At 36.0% G+C, this 15,926-nt stretch overlaps 3 protein-coding genes across 4 annotated transcripts; all 3 read right to left on the bottom strand.

The window, feature by feature from the left end:
- Positions 1–2,926: 2,926 nt before the first annotated feature.
- LOC141901202 (beta-1,3-galactosyltransferase 1-like) lies at positions 2,927–3,781 on the bottom strand. Its single transcript, XM_074788312.1, has one exon. It carries the CDS (start codon positions 3,779–3,781, stop codon positions 2,927–2,929), a length of 855 nt encoding a protein of 284 aa, XP_074644413.1.
- Positions 3,782–4,646: 865 nt separating this feature from the next.
- On the bottom strand, positions 4,647–8,576 carry LOC141902289 (b(0,+)-type amino acid transporter 1-like). Of its 2 annotated transcripts, none has more exons than XM_074789948.1 (13): positions 8,499–8,576; positions 7,978–8,154; positions 7,725–7,826; positions 7,372–7,635; positions 7,107–7,232; positions 6,775–6,874; positions 6,640–6,684; positions 6,345–6,468; positions 6,131–6,234; positions 5,898–5,994; positions 5,396–5,545; positions 5,028–5,196; positions 4,647–4,909 (listed from the first exon to the last, which is right to left on the bottom strand). In XM_074789948.1, exons 1-13 carry the CDS (start codon positions 8,566–8,568, stop codon positions 4,851–4,853), a joined length of 1,587 nt encoding a protein of 528 aa, XP_074646049.1. In that variant the 5' UTR covers positions 8,569–8,576; the 3' UTR covers positions 4,647–4,850. The 2 variants fall into 2 exon arrangements, with proteins under 2 accessions (XP_074646049.1, XP_074646048.1); XM_074789947.1 differs by having other exon boundaries at positions 4,647–4,915.
- Positions 8,577–9,214: 638 nt separating this feature from the next.
- Positions 9,215–14,179, bottom strand: LOC141901469 (b(0,+)-type amino acid transporter 1-like). The gene is made up of 14 exons (XM_074788721.1): positions 14,165–14,179; positions 13,466–13,704; positions 13,032–13,208; positions 12,767–12,868; positions 12,414–12,677; positions 12,157–12,282; positions 11,731–11,830; positions 11,606–11,650; positions 11,338–11,461; positions 11,094–11,197; positions 10,842–10,938; positions 10,332–10,481; positions 9,966–10,134; positions 9,215–9,853 (listed from the first exon to the last, which is right to left on the bottom strand). The coding sequence occupies exons 2-14, from the start codon at positions 13,506–13,508 to the stop codon at positions 9,789–9,791; spliced, it is 1,566 nt and encodes a 521-aa protein (XP_074644822.1). The 5' UTR covers positions 13,509–13,704; positions 14,165–14,179; the 3' UTR covers positions 9,215–9,788.
- Between the last annotated feature and the right edge of the window lie 1,747 nt (positions 14,180–15,926).

Consider the following 15,926-nt stretch of genomic DNA (forward strand, 5'->3'; position numbering starts at 1 on the left):
TTCTATTCGTATACAAATTATATATTATTTGACGCGTATAAATGAGCAGTTGCTGCGTTGTCAATGTACATAAATTAAGTACGTGGTATCTTAGACCCAAGAGCATATTTCTTACACGACACGATATGGAGGAGACACAAGCTTTGTCTGTGCGCATCATCTTATACATCAGCATTTTAGGATGCTGGGCCATCTTGTCGGTTTTCAGTAATTTTCTTATATTAGCGGCCGTCATCCGAAACAAGAAGATGCAAACAGCGACAAACATTCTTATCTGTAATTTGGCAGTCAGTGATATCATACTTGCGAGTTTGGTAATCCCACAAGAACTACATGATTTGAAACAAACAGAACATTACGATAAAGGTATGTCAACTTTCAAAAATATCATACTTCAATAAATGCGGAACATAAATGGAACATAAATCAAAATCGTTGTACATTGAATACATGCTTAGATATGATTGATTTCAAAATAAGCGTTCGAAGTGCCGATGTTGTTTCCTCTTTTCAAAGAGAAAAATCATCTAAGTTTTATTTCAGAACTTTTTTGTTGATAATTTTTTCGTTTTTAAAAGATTTGTGTTCTAAAGCTATGGTGGCTGATTCGGGGCCCATGTAAAAAGAAAACAGCACAAACGTTGCAAATTTTTTTTTTTTACAGAGGTCTAAAAGTCGTTTTATCGCGCAATTAAACCGATGCATAGTGTATAAAAGTTTCGGTGTCAACGGGTAAATCGTTACTTTCATGTACGTGCACACGTACCGATACCGGTTCGACGAACGACAGTCACCCGTCTGCGTCGGGTTAAAACGCGATCTCATTACTATCCGGAACAACTTCCTGATGGCCATTTATTAATTTCCTGTAGCTTGTTATTTCCCAACGATGTCCTTCATGTAGGATGAGATCTAATTACAGAAACAAGGGGACTAAAGTCGGTTATCGCAATCATAATCAACCTTTGACCATTTTGTGATTTCATTGCTTTCAACGAAATCTGATACTTCGGAATAAGTGGAGAGATCATAATCAATTTGTATTTCTCGTTGCAGGACAATTGTTCTGTGTCGCTGGTAACTATCTAATTATCGTGTGCATCGCAAGTTCTGTGTATTGTATGGTGGCTGTGGCGTATGACCGATACAGAATGGTTAAGAAAAACAGTGCCCACCAAGCCATTAGCAAAGAATTAACTAAATCACATCTTATCATTATAATTTTTTTCACGTGGTTCATCGCCATTCTAATTGCGATTCCAACTTTGTTCGAATATCGGCTTCAAACCTCCCAAGCAGACAAAACAGAGAACTCTACGTCTAATGGAACTTTTCTGTCTTGTAACAGTGAGGGAACCTCATATTGGTTTAAAGTTGCTAACATATTGGCCATATTTTGCGTCTGTTACGTGATACCTTTAACGCTGATAAGTTGGTTTTACGGTAACCTGGTGTATTTTCTATGTAAACGGGAAGGAGATACGTTGGCAAATACGACAGCCGCAACATCGACGTCAAGAAATAAACGACGACTCGATATTGCCAAAATGCTTATCATCGTGACAGTGACGTTTGCTCTGAGTTGGCTGCCATATTTTGTAATCTTTATCATCGAGGTAAAAAGGACAAATCAGAATTTAGAATATGAAATGATGACCAGTCGAATATTATCCATTTGATGAATAATTTGCGACCTATCAAAAACCATTAATCTCCGCAATTGTTCATGTCTATTTTGATTTCCTTTATTGTAGGAGGTATTCGGATTAGATGATAGCGAAGAAGCAGATGGAGCGCTGAATCTTTTCCGAATCGCTTTAACAGCGTTTAGTTCGTCTTATAACGTGTTCATTTATGCGCGCTTTAACTCGGCCTTCCGAAACGAATTCAAGTTGTTACTTTCCTGTCGTTGTTGTTACAAGCCACCAAGAGTTTCTCCAATACCTGGAACAAGTGGGGCTCCACTTGAAACATAACAATAGAGTGCGTCTTCACACCATGTACAGATGACTGTACCTTACTTAACGAACAACGCAAAAACTTTTTGAATTTGAATACCTTTAATACCCTTGATATTCTGAAAAACCCAACGGTCAACTTAGCTAAATTCATTAAGACCGGCTTAGATGTATATAGATCCCTCCAATAGTATATATAGTACTGTAAATAGTTGATGTATATAATAGTATATATAGTATTGTAAATAGTTGATGTATATATATATATATTTCGTTACGTTTTCATTCTCTAAATTTTAATCACTTCAGTGTTGTTTTGTAGATATTTGTATATACATGTGTAATAGTTTTCCTCCATATACCATGGAAATGGTTGGAGTGTAAATAAATCGTAATCGTAATCGTAATCAGAAACAATATCAACATCCATCGTTCCATATATTCAAATTACGCGTAACTCTGTTGTTGTACGTGTATTTCAATGCATGATATGTACTTCCAAAACTAATTTCACTTATTTCAAGAGAGATTTAATTACAGTTTTCCCTTCTGCCTTAACATGTTTAATTCTGACCACAAACCCGATCCTGTACTATACAATTGAAGTGAATATACGAATTATGAAACGAAAATGAAGCAGATAATGTTAAGTAATGATTGGTGAGGCATAGTTCAGTATTCATACATTTTTTTCATCAGTTGCGTTGAGCGAACACAAAGATACGATAATATAATTTATATGATTCTTATTTAAGTAATTGATGATTCGAATAGTAAGTACATTTCATCATCGTATTCGCTTTACGTACATGATACATTTGATATAATTTCTCATACACGAAGGTACACCGCTTTCAGGAGCAACATGTTTAGGAACAATGATTATGTGATTTAATCGGAAATATACAAGTGTAGTATACCAAAGTAACTGAGACTTTACGTAATTCTTCGGTTTAACCACGATATTTCTACCATCTCTTTCCAATGGAAAATGTCATAACATCTTTATCATTAGTGAATTCAGTTTGCCAGTCCAGGTGGATGAACTCTTTTCTAAGTTCGGTGAGCCTTGAACGCGCAACCTGATATTTCGGCGATCCGTAGTACTGAAACACTGGAGTTAAATCGCCTATCTTGATTTTCGCAGCTTCCCTGATAATACCCGTAAAGTGGACATCATCGACCCAGAAATATTTTGTACGCAGCGCCACGCCTATAAGCTTTACGAGAGTTCGCATATCTAATAAGAAACCCAGCCCGGAACAATAATCAGGATAGAAATCGCCGGCATACTCCCCTCTGGTAACAATCCATTTCCCTCGCGCTCGGAAAACGGGACTTCCATGCATAACACGGCATAGAATAGGTGGCGGGTTACCGGGGTGTCTTCTGAAATGTAACCGCAATGTTCGACTCAATCTCGGTACATTCACGAAGACATCGTCATCGGTTTTCACCACGTATTTAATGTGCGCGCAGTTTTTCTCGATCCAACTCATCGCTGCTAATCCTTTCATTGTTAGATTTCTGTAATGTTCAACAAAAGATAACTGTACGATATCTTCGTATTCGGCCATCTCCTGGCGCAACCGACTTTCTTCGCTTTCATTCAAATCGACTTTACCGATAAAAAACACTATTCTAAATCTATATTCATGTTGATCAGCTATCCGTGCCCAGGTATTGCGAACATACTGACGTCGTTCCCAATTTCTAACGGCTGTATGAATGTAGGATAAAAAATGCAGGCTTGACGGACAAATCCTGTTCACCTGGACGTCTCTGACTATTCTAATACATAACATATCGTCAGCATACGGCATACTTAAAAAACAGCTATCGTTGATTTTTGGCGCAGTTGTATTCTTCGCTAAAACTTTATTTACACCATGTCTGCCAACAGTCGTTCTCGTATTGAGAGAATCGTCCACTTCATTCGTCAACGAATCGACTTGTGAATTATCACGTACTAAGTCCCGGAAATCCTTTGAATCGTTAACATAACGATAACGTTTTCAATCTTCTCCTTAACAGTCTTAATTCTGTCGATGATATCATTCGTAATCACCGATTTTCGGGTTTTTGAGACAGCGGCGAGTTCACTTACTAAGTCAAGTAACGTAGATTCATCGGAATCTATGAGACGCGTTGATTTTCTATCATTATCGCGAAATCTAAGCTGTAACACGGTAAATATCAGGAGGGTAAATGCTGATAGATAACAAATAAGATACCTCCATCGGCGAAATTTAAAAACCATAGTCCTAACAGTTCAATTCGGCGAGATACGTATTATTTAGAACTTATTCCTGAAAATGCATCGATCCAAATCGAACACGCGTTGTATATGTACCGTATGTCAATGGACACGTATGGGCAAAACTTGTGACATGTGATTTAGGACAATCTAACCATGTGACCATGACATTAATTAGTAGGGGCTGTGCATAAAGGTTCCAACGCAGATTTTCCCCGACGGCACACATGCAATGTATTCTTGGTCATATTGGCGCAAAACGGGTGCCGCTCGCACTCGACGGCCGATATGTGATCAATTGAATATTTTCAAAACAATAAATATCAAGTGATTAACTGACGTATTTACATCTGGTGTTCTGAACGCCCTCGAAGACTACATCAACAATCACTTATCGATCTTATCAAATGTTTAATCTATTTTATTATGGTATGTACCGGGTAATTGATATATACATGCAGATATAAGATACAGCATACATTTAGTTTGCAAGTTATTTTCTAGTGATATGTCTTGAAACTTCCATCCCTAGTGCGACGGATGTACTCATTTTCCAACCTTTCAACAAATTTCTTCGGATATATGAGTTTTTTTTTTAAATAATATCTTATCCAACAATAACTCAGGTATACGCGTTATTCAGCCTTTTCAGAAGTTGTTGAGCAATTCATCACCAGTTGAAGGAATGTAGTAACTTTGTCTGAGAAATATAAACCAAACATATAACACAAAATACTAGTGAATGTAGTCAGTTTAGAAGAATACGATTTGGGAGAGATGAAATATTTGAAGATATATTTTTATGAACTCACCACAGCCAGGAATCTGCAGTTTGAAGTATACAAACGGAATATAAAAAATTATTCCACCGATAACGAATATAAACGCATACAAAAGTTCAATCTGTGGATCTTGCACAATCGGGGCGATGACGAGATATAATGAAATAAGTAGCATGATGACAGCAATAGGAATTGGACACTGAAAATAGTACAGAAAACATAGCAACTGATATTGTGCATCTGTTCTCCTAGAAATTCTCAAAAATATGCATATATCAGCGTAAGCATTTCAGCGCGTATATTATCTAACATTTAAATATAAATGTACTTAGATAAGAACATTGAAAACAAACAGATCTTTCCGAATTTCGCACACGTATATTTCAGTCTATCCATACCTTGTAAGGCCTGTGTACATCTTTCATCGTGTATCTGAGAACCAGAAACGCGATCATTGTCAGACCGTAAAACAACCATGCAGTAAAACTTAAGAAATCGATCAATGTGAAAATATCTCCAGGTATCACCATTATTATTGCAATAATTGTCTGAAAAATAGATGGTGAAACTTTAAAATCAAAAATCTTATGTCGTATTTCGTTTCAGCATTTAAAAAGGTTTTCCAAACATTAGTTAATAGACCTTTACGGAGAAGCTCAACTTTCACTGAGAAAATATGACATTAGACGAAAACAATTTCATAAGTACTTATGAGGGCACTGTTTTTTATCGGGCTGATTTAGTTGAACATAAGTCGAAGGCTATTTCTCTGGTTTATTGCAAAATATCAAGAATATCCATCGTTCAAAAAGTTCATCGAATTTAAACAACGAAATCTAGCGCTTGACAATCATAATCTGAAACGAACATTGAATGGTATACATGTAAATGTATATTTACCGTAAATACGAGAGATGGTAACGGTGTGAGTTGTTTGACATGAACCATAGATAATATATCCATAAGATGACCCTTTCGTGCTGCAGCGAATATCAATCTGAAAATAATCTCTATAAATATTCTAAACGAGAACGACAAATTCTGAAAAAATTAGATTAATTTATTGATTAGGACTTGAATAATACACTATGTGCAGGATCCAGAAAAGAATTATTGGGAATGAAGGACCCTACCTGGCACGGCAAAATATTGATCCATTACACGCTCCAAATGTTGACATTGCTACTGATAGCGGAATAACCCATACAAATGAGCCAAGCACATCTTTTCCCCATGTCTGAATAAAGATCATAAACATTTATATACAATTTTAAGCATAGTTCACTACGTTTTCTCTGACATTAACCTGATCCTCCAAAAGCGTTTTGCATCTGACCGGGAACTTACCACAGCAACAGCAGTTGATCCTAAAACCTCTTCTTTAGACATGACGGAGAAATAAGATACATTCACGAGCAAATAAATAACCGTCACCAGTGGAATTGCTATCATTAAAGCACGAGGAAGATTCCTACAGAGAAATACCAAAAAAAAGATCATTTTGAAGTTGGAGTCTGATTTAAATGTATCCATTTTTGTCGTAGATTTCTTTCTGACTCGAACGCGCTTAATTCAGTATCCACTGGGCTGTTGGATACGTGATTTCATTCAATCAAACGCTAGGAAGTCTGTTGTCACTTACTTCTCTGGATTCTTCATTTCCTCAGTAACGAAGTTCAGGTTATTCCTAAAGAAAGAAATGACCTAATTATCATCTCTGTTTGTCTACGTTGTTACAAGGAATTTTTTCTTGGAAGCAATATTGTGGTTCTCCTACCATCCACCATAGGCCCATAGGCCACTGTAGAACGCTAAGGCTATGGATGTAGGATTAGTGCTTGAATCTTTGAAACCTTCTGCCAAATACTGGGTATTTCCTATGAATGAATATCGATATATAATGCACCACTTGTCCAAAAACTCGTTAAGGGCCCTTGTGACATAAGTATTTTTTCAGAAGGTGGATAATTATTTTGTATGCTATCTAAACGAAGTACAGTTCTACGCCATATGCAATTGCTCCCAGCTAACTCAAACTGATTTCCTTTAACATTTCGTTTTCAAATTACAGTCAAATTGGTTCCGCCTGTAAAACGCTACCAAACACACCTTGTGCCATTTTTACAATTCCACCAACGGCAATGATGATTAGTGCAATAACCTTTGCTATCGTGAATACAACTTGCACTCTGGCCGCTAACCGTATACTGTATGCGTTGATAGACGACACTGTCACTGAAATAACAGCAAAAGAATACACAAACAAGCACTTGACAAATAGATATTGGAAAAAAATCCAGTATTTAAGGAAATATTTTTTGGTCAAATTCCATGCATCATTCAATAGATACTTCTTCCAGCGAAACAAACTTACAAATACACGTAATGCTTATCGACTTCACAATGAACACCGGTGGGCCACAGTCGTCGAAAAATGGCGCAGAAACATAAGATGCAAATGCCAATGCCACTACAGCGAAGGATGATGGGTCCAAAATGATAACAGAAATCCAGGAGTACAAAAATGCTGGAATGGGGCCTATAAACTTGTGTAGCGGGCCAAACGCGTCGTACAAATATGCGTATTCACATCCTGACTTCGTTATTAAAGTTCCCAGTTCGGCATAAACTAATGAACCTGTATATTATAGAAACAAAACTTCACATTAAGAATCCATCGATTGAATCTTAAAAAGAGAGTAAGATGATTTCATGAAGTGTCCTGACCCAGCATAGATATGATTCCACATCCAAACCATATACATAAACTCGATGCAACTGAGCCGGCTTTAGTTATTACTCCAGTTGGCGATATGAAGATTCCAGACCCTGTAGTAATAACAAACTACGTCATACATTTTCTGACAAAAATCTAGTAGATGTATAGAAAATGCCTAGTAGTTCTAATATCTGGTGCTCATTACTATTTGATGCTATATATTTCTAATCACTTTGCATATACGTATCTTGGAATACCTACCAATCATAGTACCGACAATTAAGGACACACCGCTAATAAGACCAACTTCTTTCTTTAGGGCGATAGGTTCATTTGATTGCAGTTCCTCATTTTTCATGGGTTCTGATTCAGACTTGAATGGGCGTAGTCGTGTTCCGTTTCCCCCGTTTATATCATTTTGAGACTCGGCATTACAACCTAAGTAATAAATATTTATTAATCCAATGTATAAGAATTTAAGGAATTTGTTATGTGATATCGTAAATTATACTCATTATTTATATCAAAAAAGGGAAATATTGTTCTAAATACCGAAAGATTCGTGATATATACATATATAATCATTACGCAACTACATCAGTTTCGAATTTTGATAATGCTTATAATAATAATAATAATAATAATAATTTGTTTTCTTATAGAGCACACTCCTACGAAGTGTAAAAAGTGCGCTCTACATCAGTATCATACTTATCATTTACATCATCAGGCTATACATCAATTCTGAAACGAATATATCCGTCAATTCGCCGGAAAAATACCTTCGTTATCCCGACCACCAGTTTCTGGAAGATCAACAGCCATCTCAGAACCTAGGAGGTCTCTAGACATCTAGTCACTGATGATTCTCAAATCAGTCTGCAGTACTAGTATGGAAAAGTGCCGCGAATGGGCGGGTCCCTAATAAAGGGTCATGCCGGTTATCAAATATTCAACAGCCTCTTGATTATTCTCATTCTATGTAAATATCTCTCTCTCTCTCGAAAAAAACAAACGTACTTGAAAGTTCAGTGCAAACCATTTTTGACTATATACTGCCAGTTTTCAAAAGAGAAAAGCGAAATGTCTTATCATAGATAACAAAATTAAAAATGCACACATTAAGAAAGAGAAAGGATGAAAGTTGAAATAAATTTCAGGAAAACTTGTATAGCAGGCATGTTTCTGTAGTGAATCTGTGAGCAAAACGACTGTTTTCTTTGTCCCAAGAATTTTTATGCATATGTGTGACATTTACGTACGTGTGTATGTATACAGGGCTGTCGTTTTTATTCGAGTGTATGGCCGAACTCATTTTAAAAAATACACTTGACTTGAATGGCATGCATTGTATTGGCAAGCGAATTACGTTAACTCTTCGATGATCGAATTATTTGTTACGTGGTTCAATCTCCATTTAACGATAGAAACGATAAGAATGAGTTGAGTCTCACAATATATACATTTCGATCCTCGACATAACAAGAACAATCTAATCTGTGTTATTTAGAAACGTCTATTGTATTCATGTAAAAACAACATATTATACATATTCGGTTAGAATCAATGATTAGTATTTTTATTTTTGATCACCAGATCGATGTCATGAAAGCTCACACGTCCATATACACAGATTTTCAAGCGAAGTCATGCATACTTAGTTCATTTACTCCAGTTAGCCGCTCGCACCCGACGGTGAATATGACGCGCTGTGACGTTTCATCAAGCACAGTCAATAGAATTTATGCTTCAAAATGTTAAATATCACTCATCAAAGTGATTTACTGACATATTTGGTGTATTCGGAACGTGCCCGGAGACTTCAACATTAATCTCTATCAATCTTAACAAATGTTTAATATATTCCAGTATGGTAATTGATATACATGCAAATATAAAATACAGCCTATATATGTATATATAATTTAGTTGGTCATTTCTTATTCATAGGCGTTAAAAGGAGAGCTTTCAGTCCAGTTAGACTTTTATTCACCCTTTCTCAAAATTTTTCAAATATATGAGTTTTTTTAATGATATCTTATCCAACAATAACTGAGAGTAAGGTATACGCGTTATTCGTCCTTTTCAGAAGTTGGAGAGCAATTCATCACCAGTTGAAGGAATGTAGTAACTTTGTCTGAGAAATAAAAAGCAAACATATAACACCATATACTAGTAAATGAAGTCAGTTTAGAAGAATACGATTTGGGAGAGATGAAATATTTGAAGATATATTTTTATGAACTCACCACAGCCAGGAATCTGCAGTTTGAAGTATACGAACGGAACATAAAAGATTATTCCACCGATAACGAATAAGAACGCATACAAAAGTTCAATCTGTGGATCTTGCACAATCGGGGCGATGACGAGATATAATGAAATAAGTAGCATGATGACAGCAATAGGAATTGGACACTGAAAATATTACAGAAAACATAGCAACTGATATTGTGCATCTGTTCTCCTAGAAATTCTCAAAAATATGCATATCAGCGTAAGCATTTCAGCGCGTGTATTATCTAACATTTAAATATAAATGTACTTAGATAAGAACATTGAAAACAAACAGATCTTTCCGAATTTCGCACACGTATATTTCAGTCTATCCATACCTTGTAAGGCCTGTGTACATCTTTCATCGTGTATCTGAGAACCAGAAACGCGATCATTGTCAGACCGTAAAACAACCATGCAGTAAAACTGAAGAAATCGATCAACGTGAAAATATCTCCAGGTATCACCATTATTATTGCAATAATTGTCTGAAAAATAGATGATGAAGCTTAGAATTTGTATCTGATCATGTCTCACTTCGTTTCCAGCATTAAAAAAATGTTTTCTAAAAACAAAAACATAAGTTGAAACCCTTTTTACTGGAGAAGCGTTACTTTCATTGGGGAAATTTAACAAACGAAACAATTTCATAATTACTTATGAGGGCCGTGTCTTTTAACGGGCTGATTTAGTTGTAAATAAGTCGAAGATTATTCTCCGGTTTATTGCAAAATATCAAGAATATCCATCGTTCAAAAAGTTCATTGAATTTATACAACGAAACCTAGCGCTTGACAATCATAATCTGAAACGATCACTGAATGATATACATGTAAATGTATATTCACCGTAAATACGAGAGATGGTAACGGTGTGAGTTGTTTTACATGAACCATAGATAATATATCCATAAGATGACCCTTTCGTGCTGCAGCGTATATCAATCTAAAAGTGAGAAAACGATTGTAGTCAAATAATGTGTTGAAAAACTCAAATAATCTACTGAAAAATATATGAAATAATCAGAACTATAAGAATACATTATAGGTAGAATACGGTTATGAGTAAACTCGAGTGAAATGAAAAAAGGACCGTCTTACCTGGCTCCGCTAAATGTTGATCCATTACATGCTCCAAATGTTGACATTGCTACTGATAGTGGAATTATCCATACAAATGAGCCAAGAACATCTTTTCCCCATGTCTGAATAAAGATGATCAACATTTTCTTATAATTTTGAGAATGATTACAATTAATTAATTATCTTTAGTATATTTCAAGGCATTAAATCCGAAGGTAACCTAGAGTCCTCCAAACCGTTAGATATCGGATCGGAAACTTACCACAGCAACAGCACTTGATTGTAAAACCTCTTCTTTAGACATGACGGAAAAATAAGATACATTGACGAGCAAATAAACAACCGTCACCAGTGGAATTGCTATCATTATAGCACGAGGGAGATTCCTATAAAGAAAAAAACAAGCAACTCATGGAATCTGACTTGATCGACTCATTTTTTGTCGTAGGGCTATCATAATTCAGTATCTACTGGACTGTTAGGCTTCGTGATTTTTATTCAGAAGAGCCCTAGGAAATATGTTCACTTACTTTTGTGGATTCTTCATTTCCTCGGTAACATAGTTCAGGTTATTCCTAAATAAAGAAATGACCCAATAATCATGATTGTTGTCAACGTTGCAATAAGTGATACACCATGTTGTTTGTTTACCTACCATCCGTCATAGGCCCATAGACCACTGTAGAACGCTAAGGCTATGGATGTAGGATTAGTACTTGAATCTTTGAAGCCTTCTGCCAAATACTGGGTATTTCCTAAAATATTTATATTCTAACCACTCGTCGAAGAACTCGCCCGTAATAGAAGTATCCACATACGACATACAAGGACACTCATGACCTAAACTATAATTTGTACTGAATGCAGAATGATTTTTACTGGAAATGATTTGTGAAATATGTGGAATTTAAAAAGTGTTATCAAAGTGCATGCTTTTAAAACAAAGGATTCTTTGCTCCACGGCATATGGAGCCATTGCACGCCGTAAACTGGGACTGAGTTCATTCAACATTTCGTTTTTAAATCACGGTGAGTCAGATAATTTCTCCTTACAATAATGTACTTAATTTTATTAACACACCTTGTGCCAATTTTACAATTCCACCAACGGCAATGATGATTAATGCAATAAACTTTGCTATCGTGAACACAACTTGCACTCTGGCCGCTAACCTTACACTGTATGCGTTGATAGACGACACTGTCACTAAAATAGAGAAAAAATATTCGTAACAAGCATTTGAGAAATAGATCGTAGAAAAACCCAATAAGGAAATACGTTCCTGTCAAATTTCAAGCGTCATTCAATAGATACTTCTTCCAACGAAACAAACTTACAAATACATGCAATACATATCGACTTCACAATGAACACCGGTGGGCCACAGTCGTCGAAAAATGGCTCAGAAACGTACGTCGCAAACGCCAGTGCTATCACAGCAAACGACGATGGCTTAAGAACGATAACAGAAATCCAGGAGTACAAAAATGCTGGAATGGGGCCGATAAACTTCTGTAGCGGGCCAAACGCGTCGTACAAATATGCGAATTCACATCCTGACCTCGTTATTAAAGTTCCCAGTTCGGCATAAACTAATGAACCTGTATATTATAGAAACAAAACTTCACATTATGAATCCATCGATCGAATCTTAAAAAGAGAGTAAGATGATTTCATGAAGTGTCCTGACCCAGCATAGATATGATTCCACATCCAAACCATATACATAAACTCGATCCAACTGAGCCGGCTTTAGTTATTACTCCAGTTGGCGATATGAAAATTCCAGACCCTGTAGTAATTAAGACAGAAAATAGAGCAATATCTGAATTAAGTACGTCAACAAAAATCCATAGAAATATTAAGAAGTTCTCTACTAGTTATGATAATGAAGTTCAATTGCTCATATCACTCATTACTAGTCATTACGTGTATATATATCTTGCAATACCTACCAATCATAGTACCAACAATGAAGGACACACCGCTAATAAGACCAACTTCTTTCTTTAGGGCAACGGTTTCTTTTGATTGTAGTTCATCATTTTTCATGAGTTCTGATTCAGACGTGAATGGGCGTAGTCGTGTTCCGTTTCCTCCGTTTATATCATTTTGAGAGTCAGATTTATAAGCTGCACAATACATACGTATTATCTATTAATCTAATGCATTAGTATATGAATTTTGATTTACAGTGCGCTTTGGATGGTATATCTTCAGACGTGGTTTTATTAAGTATACCGATTGCTTAACTCCAAAAAGGTAACGACTGTCTAAAGCCCAAAGCGTTTCTCCGTTGCTGTGTGCTTTGGGCTTAAAATATCGACGGATTTCTACGCAACTTTCGAATTTCAAAACGAATATATCTCTCAATTCGGTTAAAACATACCTTCATTATCCCGACCACCAGTCTCTGGAAGATCAACAGCCATTTCAGAATCCGGATCGTCACTGATGATCCTCAAACCAAGCAATTTGCAGTACTATAGTGGGGAACAGTACTGCCAATGCGCGGGTCTCTAATAAACGTTGAAACAGGTCGGTAAATATTCAATAGCCTCTGAATAATTTGCGTTCTATGTAAATGGCTCTCTTGAAATGAAGCGTACATAGAAAGTTCAGCGCAAACTATTGTTTACCATAAAAACCGAAAAAGAAAATAGGTCTAATTTTAGATTACAAAATCAAGGTATATATAGTGAATAAATCATAAACATGATTAAAGAGAGACGAACGTTTTAAGACATTCGATGAATATATATCTGTATAGCAGTCACTTTTCTGTGAATTTTCAAGCAATTTCGCTGTCATACGGTTCTTCGAAATAAGAAGTATTTAAGTTTTTACAACTTTGACTTCTTGAAACTCTATGTCTCTTTATTCAACGTTTTAAACCCAAACGTTGAGAAAATATCGCATACAACCAATTTGAAACACTGTACCACATTAATAAATTCGAAAACATTAGAAAAATTACCCGACTCATTCGAGCGACCATATGAATATTTTCAATCATATTTTTTCCATCAGACAACCAACTCTCTCTACTTTTGAGTGATTAATGTGACGATTGTTAAACTATTATAACCTGTTTTAGAATCTCCTTCCTTTTCACAAATATTGCATTTGTGAATCTTGAAGAATGGTGTCTTGTGCAGACGGAGAAAAGCGATAGTCGAAACGAATAAGGCGCGCGTTGAAGTCCGCCAAACACTGCGACTACGTGCGACCAGAAGAGACTCGGGCCTATCGTTGGAACCATCGTTTTGATTTGCTAAAAACTTATGATTCAGTGTATTGTAGTTTTGCGTTAGTTAAGAGAACCATAAAATTAAGATCCCTAGATTTATTTTGTAAAATCATGAACCTAAGAGTGCCCCCCAGTGTTCGGCCGCGGGGCCGCGTTATGTTTGGCCGGCCGTCGTTTATCTGAAAAAATTTCGCAGTGAGGCAAGGGCAATGTTACTGAATCCGATTGTGCCGATTGGAAGAAGTACAGGTGGGGGCAGTTACTGGGGTTTGTGGGGTTTCGAGTCCTGGGCTCCGACCGATGGTCGACATTAAAATCGATTCCGATTCCCATTCCGCGTATTACTTTCTACTGGGTTTGGTCGACTCTTGATCCGTATTTTAGCGCAATCTATTCTATTAGTCACATGATGAAAATATGGCGAATGTTATGATGTTTCGACGTTACACGTCAACTTTAGTAATGATAAATTGAAGAGAGGCGTCTTATTTTAAAATGGGCCGTAAAGATGCCACTTCGGTGGGGGCAGCAAACGCTTCACGCAAAGACACAAAGCTCATGCCCGTTGACAGTTACAGGAAAAAGATAGGTTCGAAATAGAACAAAGTCTACGGACTAAAGTGGCATCCTTTTTTTTTATAAAAAGTGGCATCCTTTTTTATAAAGTAAAACCCCGGCCTGAAAGTCTACTTTTGAATGAGGATTAACGTGAATGTCTTTTTTATCCAGGGAAACAAGATTATATGAAAAGTAAGAAAGAGATGAAAGCCATGAAAAAGAGAAAAGAAGCTAAAGAATCATCCATGAAAATATTGGTAATTGATATATATTATATATTATATTATATATATTAATTGATAAGTTATGCATCTTTTATCTGTGCTAGTGAGCTAGCTGCTAAATAGATGTTGTTACTCATTTTAGGATGTTCTGTGGGTGCTGCTGGCATTTCTAGCTACAATAGCTGGAGTGTATTGCTTCTTGTATTTATATCTTACTCCGTCTCAAGGAAAGGAAATTCCAGTTCATGAAAAAACATAATGATGTTTTTTCAGTAAGAAAGAACTTCGTAAATGATGTCTTGAACGACATATCTTGAAAGGTTACTGGCAATGCTTGGAATTTTCTGCATCCAAATGTCTTAATATTAATTGCCTCTCCGAACTGTAGTTATTGAAATGCGTGTTAAAAATATCGTGGGACCAAAAACTGTAAAATAGTTGTGAAAACTGCTGATAAAAACATCTGTGCATCACATAATTTTAATTGTTGCAGGTGCTATGAACTACTTAGGTTTATATCAGGAATGAAATGCCTGTTTATTGCTCAAGTTATTAAACTTATTACTGGCAGCATCCAGAAAAAAACGTGCCTTAGGTTTTATTGATCAATTAAAATAAATATTTGTTTTGTGCATTAGGCAACTTCAGTGTTATTATGTGGTCACACACTTCTTCATGGTGTTTTTGTTTTCATCCATGAAAGTAGTTTTATTGCAAAAATGAGAATAATAAATGCAAGGTTATCTTCATTAATCAGTTGTTTTTCAAATTCTATGGAAGAATATTTCTCGTTTTGTTTTAATATCTCACTTTTATCC

Source organism: Tubulanus polymorphus, chromosome 3 (genome assembly GCF_964204645.1).
Source record: "Tubulanus polymorphus chromosome 3, tnTubPoly1.2, whole genome shotgun sequence".
Lineage (NCBI taxonomy): Eukaryota > Metazoa > Nemertea > Palaeonemertea > Tubulaniformes > Tubulanidae > Tubulanus > Tubulanus polymorphus.